We start from the raw sequence: 17,226 nt of genomic DNA, 5'->3' as shown, positions 1-17,226 counted from the left end.
CCTATATGTTAGTTACAGGCATTGTAGTGCTTTGTTAAATTGGTATAAACATGGAAGATAAATATATAATTAACTTCCTTGTTTCATCGGTTCTAAACATTCCGTTCCGTTTTCTTCTCCAAATAAAATTGTAGGCTAAAGTTTCGTAATAAAGTGTTGATTATTTTTGGGTATGCGGGCTTGTGTTGAAGGAAGTGGTCCCTCACCTGGAGTTGGAGATCAGGAGGACAACTGCTCCTTTTTGGTCTCCTTCTTTTTCCGGGTAAATAGGTGCAGGAAGATGGATGGTTTTGCTGATGAAGTAATCGATAATGTTGTTCACCCTTGATTGGATCTCGTTATTATGGACCAGAAACATACGGGCTGTTAAGGAGCAGTGCCCTATATGGATTTGTCTGAAACATAGGAATGAACTACCATTCCCCATTGCAGTAAATGGAGAGAAACTCAGATTTTTTATTTTTTATCATTCATTCATTCATTTATTTATTGATTCATAGGCAAGCAGAAACAAAAAAAGGTGCAGGTGTGTAGTTGAAACAAGCAATTTGTTTATCCCGCTGTTGAGCTGAGAAATACATTGTATGCCCAAGCAAACATGGTGTATGGTGGCCAGACATGTGTCCTTTCTTCATGGTCTAGTCAGGTTATTTATGTGCCAGATGCATTGCAAACCTTATAAATTATACACAAAATAAAAACTATAATTTGGAAAAATGTATTCAAATCATGCAACAGCCATCCATCGATCTCACGCCAGCTGCCAGTTTGACCACATTACTACCATGGAACAAATGTATGCCAGCAGGGCTACAAGGTAAATCCGGAAGAGGAGCATGTCCAGTATGTATCCAACCTGTAGCCACTCCTTGGTAATCTCATGTTCATCGCTTTTCTCTAAGTAGTTTCGAATAGAAGCAACCTCCTTCTGGATTCCATCTAAAATTCCAAGGACTTCATCCTTCGTTAGAATCTCTCCCCCCGGCATCTCGTTCTCCTCTGTATTTTCAATGCTGTGTTTAGACATTTTTTCTGCAGAATAGAGGAGAAACATAAGCACATGAGTTCAGCCATACATTTCCATTGTATTTACCACTAAATAAACTGATTGACCTCAACCAAGCATCTACATTCTCATAAATGAGTTTTTCTCTAGACCAACTCTCCATAATCGTGCTTTTGATTACCCAGTTAAGCCTCTTCCATAATAATGGGTTGATTTAAGCTATTCTTGCACATTCTAATGTACACTTCATGTAAAGTCTACATCTTTGGCAATGATAGATTATCACAATTATTCAAATGGGTCCTTTGGTGACAAAATTGTAGGTCATGGGAATGACCATTGACACACCAAATGTTGGTGGTATACATGTTATATAGTTATATATTCCTTGTCTAACTACATTTTGTGTCAATGTTAGGGGATTATAAAGAAGAAAACATATCTGAATGATTGTCCGCTTACATAGACTAAACTTAGTGTTTAACACTTTCATTTCACTCTATACTGTAGAAGACTTGGGCATACATCATTTTTGTCCGGGCGAACTCAATCAATCCATGATGTCATCTATTTCCTTTTCTTGAGTAAAGGATCCATCTCCCCTTACATGATGTCAACACCGTGAAAGTACTTTATAGAGTGAACAAGACTGCCATTGCATTACACTATATACAATATAACATACACTATATACTGCACTATGCACTATGTGTATTGTAATGCACTTATAATGTATAAAGTATAGCTGTCAAAAACAGAATTGGGTGTTCATGGTGATACATACAAGAAAACCCCATCTATTGTTATTCCGTACGAACCTTTTCTTAAACTGCTATTTCCTGAAACCTACGCCGGTGTGAATGAGAGATATGGCCTGCATTTATCGGTGGTGACTACCATTGGAAAAATGAAGAGAATACAAAATTATCTTAAAACCTCTGATTGGGTCTTACCGAAATCTGAATTTGAGCCAATCACACATCGCCTCTCAATTGCCAAAAACCATTTGTGATTAAATATAGCCCTGCAGCTTGTTCATAAATTAAAACCCACATTATCTCCTTTTGCCTATAGAGGCTGCCATCAGCTATTTGCGTGTCTTTGTTTAAACCCTAATGCGGCTAAGGCTTGCGCATGGCAGAAAATATGTAATATTTGCCTTTTGCTGTTTATTTAGGATTCTGTACTGTGCATTGACACAAAGAGGGTTGTTATCAGCTGGTATATATAGTAAGCGCTTCAGTGCCATGAATGTTCTCTTTTAATGCAAAATAATATTAACTGTGTTTAAACGTTAATCTTTGGTCCGTCTAGATTAAACAAGGGTACCATTGGATAAGCAAATACTTTGATCTCCCTATTTTAAATTGGCTATAAGGGATGTAAGTAAGAGGTAATACTTGAAAGTAAGAGGTAATACTAAGTTAGACTGTGGGAATTGGTAATAGGAATACTTCCGGTTGAGTTATTCTGTGCGTATGGAGTATTCTGTCCAAATGTATTCTTGTATAGCTGCAAGAAGGATCTACAATAACAAACCTGCGTTGAGTTGTTTAGGTAACAGCTATAATTTTAAGAACAAAATGTTATTTTGCATGATAAACCGTTTGTCAGAGGGGTTGTTAGGAACTTTGTAGCCTGATAGGGTTACTGTGGGACATGGATGAGCATCACAGGACTATGATAGACTGTAGATCTTGCCGAATGCTACAGTGGCAGAAGATGCTTATTGCGGACTGTAAGGACTTAGTAGGAGTGTCCTGCGACATTCTCTCTGTCAGTCTGCTCCTCGCCAGTGGGAACAGCGTCCGCCAGCATCAGCCCCCCCACACGCCACCTACTCCCAATGGATCCTGCGAGCATCCTGTATCTTAACCAGCTTAGGTTTGCAAGGGGCATACAACCTTATATGTATCCAGAAGGGTGATGAATAGTAGATAGCATTCAAGGCACAATGCGGACACTACGAGTATACAGTCATGCCCTCTGGACTTTGAAATGCTCCTTTCGTCTTGCAGGAGTTTGTGAATGACTACCTACAACACCAGCATCAGGCACCGATGGATCCTGTGAGGAAGTGGGGTGCCATAGCACTAACAGACGTTCTTCTCTGGCTGTACAGTAGGCTGCATCTGGCCCTACACAGCAATGCGCAAAATGTGATCGCTTGTGATCGCTCGTGGGCGTGACACCATTTGGGTCCTTTGGTCAAAACAATAGAGGAGAAACATAAGCACGTGAGCCATACATTTCCATTGTATTTACCACTAAATAAGCTGATTGACCTCAACCAAGCACCTACTTTCATAAATGAGTTTTTCTGTTCTCTAGACCAACTCTCCATAATCGTGCTTTTGATTACCCAGTTAAGCCTCTTCCATAATAATGGGTTGATTTAAGCTATTCTTGCACATTCTAATGTACACTTCATGTAAAATCTACATCATTGCCAATGATAGATTATCACAATTATTCAAATGGGTCCTTTGGTCAAAAAATTGCAGGTCGTGGGACTGACCATTGACACACCAAATGTTGGTGGTATACATGTTATATAGTTATATATTCTTTGTCTAACTACATTTTGTGTGAATGTTAGGGGATTATAAAGGAGAAAACAAAGTTGAACAATTGTCTGCTTGCATAGACTTGCTTGCAAGGTGCTAACCTTTCAGCACCTTGGGTAGCCTTGTTCTCCAGCTGGGCTGCTTATATTAACGCCAAGACGTCACTTTCACTTTGCCCTTTGTTGGTGTATGATTTCTGCACAGTTCCAGTGACTTTTCTACACCCGGCTTGTTTTTTTTTTTTAAAACCTTGTCTCCTGCTTTCTTAATTAGCAGATCTGGATTTTCACCTGGCTTGCCCCTTCACTCCACCTTCTGCATTGAGATTCGTATTAGGTGACTTTGTTCCTCTCCTGAGACCATAGCTAGCACTAAGTTCGGATGTTAGTCTTTGAGGGTCTGCTCCCATCTCCTGCTGCATTGTCCAACTGTCTCAGGATAAAGATGGCATTTTCTGTACTCCGTTTTAGAGTAAGGTGATATAGCATCACAAGTATTTTTTAAATCAGATTAGTGAACAGTTGTATGGCTTGTTATATGCAAAGGCATAATTTAAGCTGTTTGGGGGTAATTGTTAAATTGAAACTGATGCTTCACTGACGAGTTCTTCAAGTACTTAAACATTAGACTCAACTGTATCATTTTCATAAAATATAAAGCCATTATACATAGAGTCAGCCCTCACCAGCATCACTGTTCTCCATGTTCCAGGATATATCCGATCTGCTGGAGTATGATGCACCGATCATCTTTGGTTCCTTGATACACAGTAACCATGGCATCCTCTCCAGGACCAGTTTCTTCACCCACTCAGGAACCCGAGGCTGGAGATGCTGTTTATGGACTATTCGCACTATGAAGATACTCTCCGTCAAGCTGATCAAAAGTAATGCCATGCATACTATGAAATATACACCTAAGAAGAATGAAGAAGTATTAAGTTAGACAAAGGAGCAGAGATTACCAAATAATTACTGCAAAATACATACACTTGTTTCTTCAAAGGTATCTAATTAAAAGGAAAATCTTTTTTTGATTTTCAAGTAGCAGTAAACTAATTCATGTCCAGTGGAGACTGCATTGGGTCCTTTTCCATGGTAACGGATAAGTGACATTGGGTGATGAAGGTAGAACCACTTGTTTTTTCATGTCAGGAAGCAACCAAACTGCAGTGTTCACCTGAACAGAACTAGATTAGATATTTCTACACAATTATCTAATGACGTCACTGCTTGTGAATGTAGGCGTTCTTGTTCCAAAAGATTGTAGTTTAATAACTATACCCAAAGTATTGGGGAGATCTGTCTTTAACACAGAGCAAAAGAGACAGCTGCAGCAGGCCCAGGCATACCATAGGCAACGGTCTCTTTTGGGTTCCTCAAGAGAAGGCTGAAATAGAGGTGAAGGTCAATAGCAGACCTCTCGGGTCTGTCTTTTGGTGTCTGTGCATTACTTCATGTTGCGGAATATGGGACATCATACCTGAGAGCTCTGAGTTCTGTCTGAGGAGCCCACAGCTAATTCAAGACTAGCTCAGCCCCCACACAAAGCTACTCTCAGCAGAGAGAGAACTCCAGGAGACCTACCCAGTTCCCAGGTACATCACATCCCTGAGCCCCGGATCAAGCAGAATGCAGATTGCAAAGGTGGGATTACATGGTGGGAGGTACAAGTGGGTTTAGGGAGTGGGCACTAGGTGAGGTTTATCCATCACCTCAGTATTAATAAGGAGACAATCTAAGAATCTTTGAATTAACTTGGTTTTCCGCAATCAAGTAAAATATTGTTTTCATTGCTGCCTTTCAAAAAAATGCCTCTGTGAGCTATGAGTATGGTGGATACCTTTGTAAAGTTCTGTTTGTTTGAGCCAAGAATTATTGTTCTGGTCATATATTTCAGCTATCTTTATTATTTTTTCATATTTTATTATCACAAAGACATTCATATCTTGCTAGCTTGATTCATTTTTACTGTGTACATACATAAATAATTCTCGAGTACTCTGTTTTATAATTTAACGCTGTTTGGTATTGCAAAGTACAATGAATATATAAACAAAATAAATAAAAAAAGCTTATTTTCGTAGAAACTTTGGGAACTATATCAATGTTGAAGAGGGGAAAAAAACACCTTTTCTTCTAGTCCTTAGACTAAACTAAGGGGGGATTTTTCTGTAAGGGGTATTGCTAATCCTGGGCAGAGCCCACTTAATAATTAATTAATAATGTCCCCTCTACCCGGTATATCATGGAATTCCAATCCCATGGCAAGCATTTGCCAATGATCTGTCCTCGATATGAAATCTCAGGTGTGGGGGCTTAAAGATTTCCAAGCTCTAGTTTGAACATCACTGCCAGACATCTTCTTGTGCAGGGGTTTTTACATGGCCCCTTTTTGATGAATTGATGTTGGACATGACTAGACAATGTGATTGTTGAATCCTAAATCTTTTCTGATCTTCCATGTTAATGGGTCGCTTGACTTGGTTTCCCACCAGGACAAATTATGATTTGATTGTTGTGGACATGTCATAGATCAGGGATGCTCAAACTGCGGCCCTCCAGCTGCTGCAGGACTACATCTCCAATAATGCTCCTTCTAAGGGGCTGGCTGAGGAGTATGGGAGATGTAGTCCTGCAGCAGCTGGAGGGCCGCAGTTTGAGCAACCCTGTCATAGATAAAGGAAAAGGCATACCCAGTCATACCTACTAATGGCGTTCCAATGGCTGTAGCAGGCAAAGTATCTGACACAATGATGAGAAAAACTGAGTACCCCAGGAGAAGTGTGATCTTAAAAGAGATCCTTTCTCCGCACTCTGGTGGGAGATAGTATCCAATTATATCCATAATCACAAGAAACATGCTGGGCAGCAGCAAATTCACTACATAGAAGAGGGGTCTCCTTTTCATAACTATCTGCAACAGAATAGATATAGTGCAGTTAGCATTCAACTCAGAAACTAGAACAATAATCATTTGAAGACCAATAGTTTGATAAAAAGTAAGACATTCTTGCATATGGCACAGAATCCACCACTATCAAACAGTTGCTAAAATAAAGCTAAAGTATGTTTAAATACAAGGAAGTGGGAGGTCTGGAAGGAGATAGAAGAAGAAGAAGAGCCAAGAGCAAGACCCAAGAGGAGGAAGTAAAGGAGCTGTAGCTGTTTGCCTCAGTATAGAACAATAACAGTTATGCTGTACCACCGTCAATGTTTGCCTCGGTATATAAAAACAGTTATGCTGTACCCCAGTCAATGTCTGCCTTAGTATATAATGACAGTTAATGTCAATGTTTGCCTAACGATAGAAGCTATGCAGTTTTAAAGTGTGTGTGTGTGTGTGTGTGGGGGGGGTCACATACAGGATCTGCCCCAGGTGCGAAATACTCTAGGTACGCCCCTGTGTGGTGCGATGTAGACTATATGTTTGTTAGGTCAATGTAAGTATTGCTTGGCTTATCATTTGCAAGTAGGAGGCTTTCTGTAAGGAACCAGACATAGTCCATGTCAGCCTTAACGCAGCCCCCGGTGAGACCCATTGCTTGTTTGGCTCTAGACAAGACTTTTTAGCAAAGCGTAACTCACATTGAATGTGATCTCTCCAAAGTTTGTTTCTTGTTCGTAGAAAATGCTGTAACGCGGTAACACATAAATAAGGTCCCACTCTCCATAATTCCTGAAAATATGATCATCTGTCTTTATCTCATCTGGAGTTCTCCATAGGGAAACATTGATATCCTGAACTAGAAAACAAAAAAAATAGATATATGTCACTCTCGTCTTAAATCATTATAATACCATGTGAATGAGTGAAAACATGCACTCAACTTTTACACAAAATGATATCGCATTACTTAGGGAATGTACAGTTCATGAGTCTCAAAGCACTATTACAAGCAATGTCATCACTCCCCAAAATAACAAGAACATCATAATACCATGTAGAGGGGTCATAGACTGCACTACAAGCACAGCTGAAAAATAAGTCATATTTAGTACAAGTAGTAACAAGTGCCATGTATTCTAAATTTGCACACGCAGGATCCATATGTAATATCTACCCTATATATGGATACTTCAGTGGTGATTTATTGTACAGGTGGAAGTATATTCCAAATAAACCTGGCGACAGCTGTTATATGTAATGACCTGATATTAGCATTTTTATGGTCACAGCAAACAAAATAGAATCCACTTAATTGGCATAACCTTGCTGTGTTAGACACAGCTTAAAACCGTGACAAAGGGCTTTGAATGCGCATGCCTGACGTTCTACCTGCAGAGAAGGGTAAGAGTTATTAATCATTTTGTAAATCATTTTGGAAATATAGATGCCCATAAGTAGCGTTTGAACTTATTCAGAGGGGTAAATTCCCCCAAATAACTACGGACACAACCAATTCGAGACAAACAAAGAACCTTACATTTACTTATATAATGTATATGACCGGTTCAGTCTAAACCCAGCAGATGAAACAAAATCCAAAAAGGTGAGCATTAACAATAGATATACAGTATATCCTATATGTGTATAGACACAAAGTAAGCTGTCATGGATTCATGTTAATATGCATTTTTCCATCTTCCCTATTTATTGATTTGTAGTTGGAGAACACCCGGCACAGGTGGATACCGCAGAAGGGGATGAATGAAAATGAATTCTTAAATTCTTAAGGTTTCTCCACACTTTTCATAAAGGATTTTTCTTGAGTTGTCAGTTTTTGGAGACATCCTGTCCACAGTCTAGACAACAATGATGTAGTCGCTGCAATTAGAAACCCCTAGAGTTCTCACTATTAAGTTAAAAGCACTGGCTGAGCGATATACAAAGGATTATAGCTTTTCAAGTGTAACGCATAGGGGTTGGTGGTTGTGCCTTATTTCTGATTCCATATGAAAGTTCTCATGTTTATTGCATACAATATATACAATATATGATTAGTAGGAGCAGATAAATACTGATTAATTCCTTCTTGAAAGAAAAGATCCTTCTCTCTATTCTATCACTCTAGAAATTCAAGGTAATTTTATTACTGATTTTATTTCTGATTTACAGAACCCGGTCTCCTATGCCAGTACTGAAGTTTTCTCAATGTTCTGACACTTAGTTATAAGTCAATTCCACCCATAACAATTCCTTCTACACATTTTGCTGGGTAATACATCTATGTCTTCTAACATTTTACTGCCGGTACCTAACTTCTGTTACTTCATAGTGTTCACCGTGTATCTACTTCTTGAATACATTCTATTTACATGTGTCAGGCCCTGTTTCTGTGGTTCTAGGTAACGGGAGAAGAACGTACTTGAATGAATCCAGCTGGTGAAGGTGAGGCTGCAGTTCTGGATATCGAAGGGGAAGTAATAGATGTTGAGGTTGCAAGCTGTCACAATTTGGATTGGTTTGTTGTTGAACACTTTGCCTTCGTTGTTGATGTATACGTAGGGGATATCCAAAGACTTTTCGACAGCCACACTAGGAGAAGAAGACAATCCGATACTATACAATATTACATTTATTATATGAGTTGTGCATTCAACTGTTTAATACCAAAAATCTAGTAATCCAAGCTGCTAATTTGTAGAAAATTTTTGCATTGTTTCAATACGTTGTTTTTTTCTGAAACTGGATTTTTTTTACCCTTCCTTAAATGGCTTCACCATACTGGTTGTTATAGACATCTGTGACAATCCTCCTCCAAGTCTACAACATTTGGTGTCCACTATCTATCAGTAAATACTGCCGTCTTGTTTTTTTAGTGTATAATTGGTGAAATTATACACCCCTTATATTCATTTTTGGTATCGGGGACTTTTGGAGAAACAATATACTTAATCTAATGAATTTTACATGAAAACATTGACATGCAGCGTATTAAACAATATAAAAATGAGAACTCGCGATGGGGATATGCACGTTAACACTAAAGTTGCATTAAAATAAAAACATGTGTTTGTTCAATCAACTTCGCTAATGTGTGAATTGCTTTTGAAATGATTTCTCTTGGTGTTCTAGTCCTAGACGTTTGCCGGTGTATTACTCTGGCTTAAGAAATGGATTGGAATGAATTTGCCTAATTATCTAACAATGGCGTCTGTACAGGGGAATGGTGAGTGTATAAATGGGGATGTATGACAGTTTCAGCACCATGGACAGTAGTTTACGCTCTGTCTCTAAAGCAGAATACCCCAAATGATTTCCTACGGGGGGGGGGGTCATCACGGACTATGGCTCTTGAGCGGTTACTACACCTATGAGGCTTGACAAGCAAAGCATGATGGGCATTTTAGTTTAAAGAAAACTGAGAAAACACACAGATGGTTTTCTATAGGATAAAATTTTAAGATTACTTGGATGGGAGTTGTGTGTACATGTTTAATGATCTGAAAAGTGCCAAATATGCAAAAAAATAGAAGAAAAGAAGTGGCAAATAACCTTTTAACTGCAATGTACTGAAAAATAATTTCTGCTAATAAAGTTAAGTGGTGCAGTCACCATAGCAACTAAAATACTGCCCCAGTTGGTTGCCCTTCTTATGCTTCCTTGTACCGGCTGCATAATTCTCTGCTTGCTGTACCTTTATGTCTGTATCAGTCGTGTTATGTATACGTTTTGCTACGTTGAATCCAGTGGCGCAATAAGCTTTGTTTATAATACTTACAACTCGACAACACATATGTCTGGCGTCCAGATATTTTGTGTGGAAAAGGAAATTCGAGTCACATTCTCAAACTCCATGGGATTCCAGGTGAGGAATTCATCCACCCAGGACTGAGGAGGAGACAGGGAAGACATCTCAACTGAAACCGAGTGCTCATCAGTTTGCTAAGCTCTTCTGTATGATGTATTTGTATTACATACAGTTCCCTTAGGCTATACTCATGTAACTGGACATTAAATATTTGTAGCCAGCGAGAGATAAATTAAGCCACAATTTAGGAACATCTAAGAATATGGATTAGTAGCATTTTAGATAAATCAAACCCATAAACAGTACAAACCCTGTGGATCAGGGGTATGGCGGAGGTTAATTAGAGATCTGACATGTTTAACTGTAGATCATTTTTATATTTAAATGTTTAGTAATGATTAAATGAGTAAATATTAAAGTTAAATATTTATATATTTATATTCAAGTAACCTTAAATTGTGATCTCTTAAGCTTGTCATTTTTCCATACAAAATGAAAACCCATACTATCACATAGCAAGATGAATACTAACTATTTTACGTTATTTACCTGGTTATACCAGATATAGGTTGTCAGCATTTGATTCTTTTCATCCTGTGAAAAAAAAGGGATTATACTAAAACAATTCAGTAAACATTAAATGTGAATTTTCTTGAATTTAAAGGGACTCATGAAAGCCTGGACCGATAGATGCTTTGTTGTCACGTTTTATTTTATTTTATTTTATGGGATGTCCTTGGTTGGACATTATTTGGCAAGATCTGACGTTCCCTGTACTGAAAGTGGAAAATGTCATAATCTGGCTGTAGGACCATCATGTGAAACACAGGGCTATGATGTCATGTCTTGAGGAAAAACACCTGTGACACACATGGTCTTGGTTGTTACCATTAAAAGAAAATGTGTCAAATACCGTATATCATGATATATATTAAATACATTATAATGGATAGGCTATATATGTAGCGCACTTACTAAATACTATTTTTACAATCTAAAAGAGGACACAAAATAACACAAAATATAAAATTATTAAAGGGACCAGCCACTAATATTTTGCAGCAAAAACTGCAGAGTAAAAACTGCCAACATGTAAGGAATGAATGTTATCACAGTAGCACTCTCAGAAATTGTTATCCCCATAACTACATATTTCAATATTGATTTTTTAATAAAATTGTTGTTTGGCACTAAAAACCCATGAAATTATATGTTATTATATAGCAAACTGTTATATTAATGGCATTATGCCTAATTAGAGGGTTAACCGTAGGTTTGTATTATTACATCACCAAAGAGAATCTAACAGTATATGTAAAAGAATCACCTTAAAGACTAAAATGAAACGGATTAAATCTGCATAAAAAAAACTTCGACAACAAAGAAAGCAGATGAGAACCTGTGCGCATGGTACAATTTGACATGGTTATGCACAATAACCTTATTCTTATCAGTTGAATGTGTAGGAATTCAATTAAGCCCCTTAAGTACTTAATAGCTACCACCAAATATGTCACAATTAACACAGCTTTGCACATGCTAATAATATAGTTCGTGGTGCTGTTTAGAAATACATTTAAAGGGGAACTGATACATAGGTTTAACTATTGTGTTATCCTATAACACTGAAACTACCTAGCAATTGGGCTAATTTAATTTAATCTTCCATGTTCAAGTTATTCAGGTTTATATTCTGCGGCTCTAACATCCTTCAAAGGCATAGCCAGACCCTTTCTTGCAATCGTCCTTTAATTCTCTCAATGAGAACAGCATTGAAAGCCAACTATCAGCCAAAAATGAGAGCTTGTAACCGGCGTAGTATACCCTACTCGCATTGTTAATGCAGACTTCAAAGAGTCGTGCCCGTTTTCCTGGGTTAGTTTGCTTTAGAAGTCACACTAACTGAATCTGGGATGTAATCTAGCCCAGCACGTGATTAATGAAGCCATATTAGACAGTGACGAGGATGTGTCCAGTACCATTTAGTATATTGCCCATTGCTATGTTAGGGGGTAGGATAAGACACCAAGTAGTGTGGGCTTGCAGGAGACTGTGTGGGCTCGCAGGAGGCGGTGTGGGCTCGCAGGAGGCGGTGTGGGCTCGCAGGAGGCGGTGTGGGCTCGCAGGAGGCTGTGTGGGCTCGCAGGAGGCTGTGTGGGCTCGCAGGAGGCGGTGTGCACTCAGTATGGGGTTATAATACCAGTCTGAAAACTGGGACACACGCCAGCACAGCAGGGCATACAGACTGGGAGTCATACAGAGTAAACTGTTAATTTTTGTTTTGCTGTATTTACATGGATAACATATCAAAATTATGGTAATTAGTTCATTAGAATACGCTTATTACAAACCTGTAATTGTAGAAGAAAGCTTCCGGTTTGTCATATGGAGCAAAGTGTGAAATAATGGAAAATTAACAAATTAAGGTTATATTACAAGGGCACGTAGTTGATGATTAATGAAATGTATCTACTTAAGTTACCCCTATAAGACTACAGCGGGGGGTCTTGGGGCTGCCTTTGATTTCTGGGTGAGGGGAGTTTGCTTTTGGCTCCCTTATTCCTGCCCCGTTTCCTCTGTATTAGGGAGTAGTCCTGCCCCATGTGTGGCTAGACCTGGCTTTTACGCTTAGGCCATCCCTTCTTGCCTTAAATACATTGAGAAGGAGGAAGGTAAAGCTCAGGTCCACCAGCTTCTTCATCACCTTGGAATGACCTTGAAACAGCAAACTTATGGAGCAGAAATGGAATTTTGCGGCAAAACAGAATGGAAGTGCTGGGTGGATTTCCGGATTTCTCCTATTCATCAGCCCACACTTACAAACCCTATCTGTACATATCAGCTACCACCAAAGGGCGTCAGTAACCAGACAAAAGAAAAGTAATGGTCGAGTATGTGCTTTATCTTATGTTATCCAACAGAAATTGTTACATGTTTTTATTCAGCATTTGTATTAACAGTGTCTGTTGCTAATGCTGACAAGATAATGTGTGCCAGAGTCATCGGAGCTACATCATGCCCATCGGCTGGTGCCGATATACTAGACAAATGTGTAATGTGCTTATGTTTTGTTATTTAACACCAAGTATTTTTAAGATGCATAATTGAAGAACAAACTAATAATTTGTGCTAGATTACTAAATACGAGTGTACGTTTTAATGATTTCGGGGGACTTTTTATTGGTTTTCAGGCAAATATGGCAGAAAGTGAAGCACTTTTTAGTGTAAAATGACAATTACCATTAATATTTAATAGTTTAATAATGAAGCTATAGGTAAATACAGTTTACCTGTACTACTTTTACCTGCCGCCTATCAGGGGAATATAGCGGCCTAAGGTAGAAAGTGTACATGCAATCGCCTTGGAGAGCTTCATCTCGGATTAATGCACAGAAAGTACAGAAAGAAGAACAGAAAGCCTGATCATGTTTGGCTTACCACCCCAATGATGGCGTATATGACGATGTCAATGTACACGGTGGTGGCCTGTCTCCAGTCACGAACAGGTCTCACTGCTTTGTTATAACCATCCATGAGCTGTTCTGCAAGGCGTTGGACGGCTGTTCCAGAGGATGAAACATTGCTGGTCTCCTTGGCTGCAAAGTAAAGTACAGTAAAGAGATAATTGTTTCTACTCCATGATACGTTTTATTTGCATTTAATTCCATATTGAAATACAGTTTGTTTTACTATACATTAAAGGGCAGCCATGTTATTCTTCTCAGAGATCAGTAAAACAAACACACATATACTCCAGGTTCACTCATAAAAACAAAGTCATTCACTCATTTCCCCATGTGGCTTAGCACACTGCTGGAATTTGTGAGACATACAAGACAAAATGGGTTGACTATTGTGACAGTCCCATCTGCTCTGTTATTTTGTTATTTACCCCTTAAGGACAATGGGTGGTCCCTAAACCCATTGAAAACAATGCATTTTGAGCCTGTATACGTATGGGCTTTGTCGTTAAGGGGTTAATATTATATTTCGTTCCAATTTTTTTACAGTTTCAAGCCTAGGAGTACAATCGCTAACTTTTCTCAGTGGTAGGGGTTCCCAGACTATGTTTAACCCTTGTGGTTACAGAACTCATTCATTCAGAAGTCATTTGCCTGGCGCCTGTCTGGGACCTAGCCGAGCATCCATGGAACTGTGCGGTGGCTAGGAAGTCCGGCAATGCCCGCCGAACTTTGGAATGAAGGCACTGTGGACATCCATTACCCTACCACGTCGCTGATTATATTGTGCTTGTGGTAGGGCACAGTGGGAGGTGGTTCCTGAGCGGGAGCTCAAGGGGGAAACCTAGTTTTAATCTTCAGAACCGGGAACTGGAGCTCGAGCCCCACTATCCTGCAAACTATTCTTGGGGAGCTTTCCAGCGCTGAGCACTTCATTGATACCCCAGGATCACCGCCGCTCCCTTGGGAAAACCTCAAAGAAGGACTCTTTGCCGGACGGGCATTGAGGGCTATGGGAACTGTATGGAGGCGTCGGGCTGTCTGGATATTGACAAGATTTATACTCCTTATTTGATATATAAAGATCTGTGTTGTTTCCAAAAAAGTGAGTTCGATTTTACCCCTACACTAAGTCTTGACTAATGCTTGGGAAGGATTACAGAGGGTTAACTGAGCATTCACGGCAAGGAGGATTTCTATGGCGGAGCTACTCAGTCTCTGTCACAACTACCCCCTCTATTTTGTTGATAAAGGGATTCATGGATGCATGTGAACAAATCATGATTTGTCTGAAAACTGATGTTAAACTCAAGTAGATAGAATCAAAATATTGAAGATACTTATGGGTGAATAGCATATATAACATAAAATAATATGGAAGGTGGAAGTTTGTATTCTTAAATGTAGATATGTTGCACTATTATTTAATTATACTTATGTCCATGCTAACCTAAAAAAGCTTGGATTCCTATCGATAAAATATATTCATTTACTTTGAAACATAACACATTATTTCATAGATGCCAAATACTAGTCTTTTGGATCTGTAAACAAACTAGGCATTCAGTATTATATGATATATTCCTTAATGAGACACAATGTTAATATATCATATTTCGTAACGACATATCATGTAGATTAAAGTTAGAGAGAAAATATTTCACAATGTTACCCCCCCCAAGGCAGAAAATTGACTTATTGTCTAAAGTAGTCAGTTGTGCTTCAAAATACAGACTCTTGTTTTTCTGGAGTAACCGTGTTCAATCATGCAGCATTAAATCAATATATTTTTACAAATATACTCACCTGGACATCTTACGAGAACGGCAAGAATCAATAAACTCGGAAGGGCCCAGATTGGTGCTGACTTCATTATTCCAGCTTTTTCTCCTTCTTTTTTAATCTAAGTCCAGTTCTCTAACTTTTTGAAACTCTTCTTTTTAAAGGCTTGATAAATTCTTATCACATCCCAGATCTTCACAACCACTGTGTTCCGGTTGCAGTGTTGAACAGTTTTGATTAGGATATTACACAGAAGCACAAAGCTGCTTGGGTAGTCAACAGTCACAATTTTTTTTCTTTTTTCGAAGATTTGGTCAAGTCACTTAATCTTTCTTTGCGTCAATTATAGTATGGATTGATTTCCGAAATATCTTCCCATTCTGCTTTTTGTTGCATTATCATCTTCGGTAATTGTGTTAACCTCGTTTCCTCTCCTCGTTATTCCAGCAGACTTTTTTTTCCTCTCTCTCTGTAACTTTGCTGTGCCTTTTAATGTTTCGCTTCTTGTTCTGTTATATCAGAATTTAGAGGCTCTCTCTCTCATCCTCGTCCATTACCATTGCCATGGCTGATGCTAATAGCTTGTTTCACTTACAATTAGTTTCTTAAGCTTTTAACACTTCCTCTTTCATAAGTGGTCCAAATGGAAGAAATTAAGGAGGACCTTGGAGATATTGCAATGACTCATATTTCTTACATCCTTGAAAGCAATCTACAATGCTGTGCTCCTTGAAAGAAAAAAATTCATTTATAATTTACAGGTAAACTCCTACCCAAGCTGGTTTTAGTCATTATGTAACACTGCACGTAATAATCAATAATCAAAATCAAATGTTTTGTTTTTGGAGCATCTACCCTGCCTGGCAGCACGTGGTGCCATCTAAGAGCAGCGCATCCCTCAAGTCAAGCCGAGGGCCTGGTATTATACAAATAATATAGACAGACTCATTCTAAACAAAAGTGTCATTTGAATCAGTAGGATTTATTTTTATCAATAAATGAAGAATGTATTCCTAATTGATAAGCACGAGTGATCACCCAGTGATAACAATATGAAAAAGATACTTCCCAACCATAGGCAGCTGCAACACAAGAAAAGACACTCTCCAACTGTCCAACACAATATAGATCCACTAAGGGGGGGATAGAAAACACAACAGTATAGACTGTATGTGTAACTTTTGAATGTAAATCTGTATATTATAGGTACTCAAAAGAAGATAAATGAAATCAGGCTCTTAATTCAAATCTTTACTTTCACGGTCTAAAAGCAGAAAAAACAGGACACACTGTGGGTAGGACCACAAGGGTACTGAAAGAAAGAATATTGGAGAATTTGGGCAATATTAGGGACCTACATACTAAACATAGTGTACCACGTCGCTATAAGTCTTGTCCTTTACTTGTTTTTGTATTTATGTTTTATGTATTTATTCATTTAGCTTCATCATATGGGAATGTACCTATACCATTGGACTCTGGCACATGGCACTTTCCTGAGAAGCACTTTATTGAAGCACTTTATGAGAAACACCTTAGACGGATTCCTGGTAATACTTTCGCTTTCAAGAACCTTCTACTTTCTACTGCGGTTTTTGCACATTTTATCTTATGTGCAATACATTTCTGTAAGTGTTCTGGAATTATTATTTTTTTTTGGGGGGGGGCTGTGAGGGTACTTTGCCATTGTGTCTTGTTTTTCTTCTTTTAGAGATC

General features: G+C 38.6%; 1 protein-coding gene across 1 annotated transcript; it reads right to left on the bottom strand.

The window, feature by feature from the left end:
* Window positions 1-447: 447 nt before the first annotated feature.
* LOC128470207 (5-hydroxytryptamine receptor 3A-like) lies at window positions 448-15,987 on the bottom strand. The gene is made up of 9 exons (XM_053452054.1): window positions 15,535-15,987; window positions 13,706-13,863; window positions 10,817-10,861; window positions 10,238-10,347; window positions 8,882-9,051; window positions 7,161-7,318; window positions 6,279-6,489; window positions 4,259-4,489; window positions 448-1,032 (listed from the first exon to the last, which is right to left on the bottom strand). Exons 1-9 carry the CDS (start codon window positions 15,599-15,601, stop codon window positions 752-754), a joined length of 1,431 nt encoding a protein of 476 aa, XP_053308029.1. The 5' UTR covers window positions 15,602-15,987; the 3' UTR covers window positions 448-751.
* Window positions 15,988-17,226: the final 1,239 nt, after the last annotated feature.

The sequence above is a fragment of the Spea bombifrons genome, chromosome 12, assembly GCF_027358695.1.
Source record: "Spea bombifrons isolate aSpeBom1 chromosome 12, aSpeBom1.2.pri, whole genome shotgun sequence".
Taxonomy (NCBI): domain Eukaryota; kingdom Metazoa; phylum Chordata; class Amphibia; order Anura; family Pelobatidae; genus Spea; species Spea bombifrons.
This window is presented reverse-complemented; position numbering and strand designations above follow the sequence as displayed.

Coding starts and splice junctions, on each gene's coding strand:
- LOC128470207 (XM_053452054.1), bottom strand. CDS start 15,601: ATGAAGTCAGCACCAATCTGGGCCCTTCCGAGTTTATTGATTCTTGCC. Junction 6,490..7,160: donor TTGGAGAGATCACATTCAAT/GTGAGTTACGCT, acceptor ATTCTGTTGCAG/ATAGTTATGAAAAGGAGACC. Junction 1,033..4,258: donor CATGGAGAACAGTGATGCTG/GTGAGGGCTGAC, acceptor TCTATTCTGCAG/AAAAAATGTCTAAACACAGC.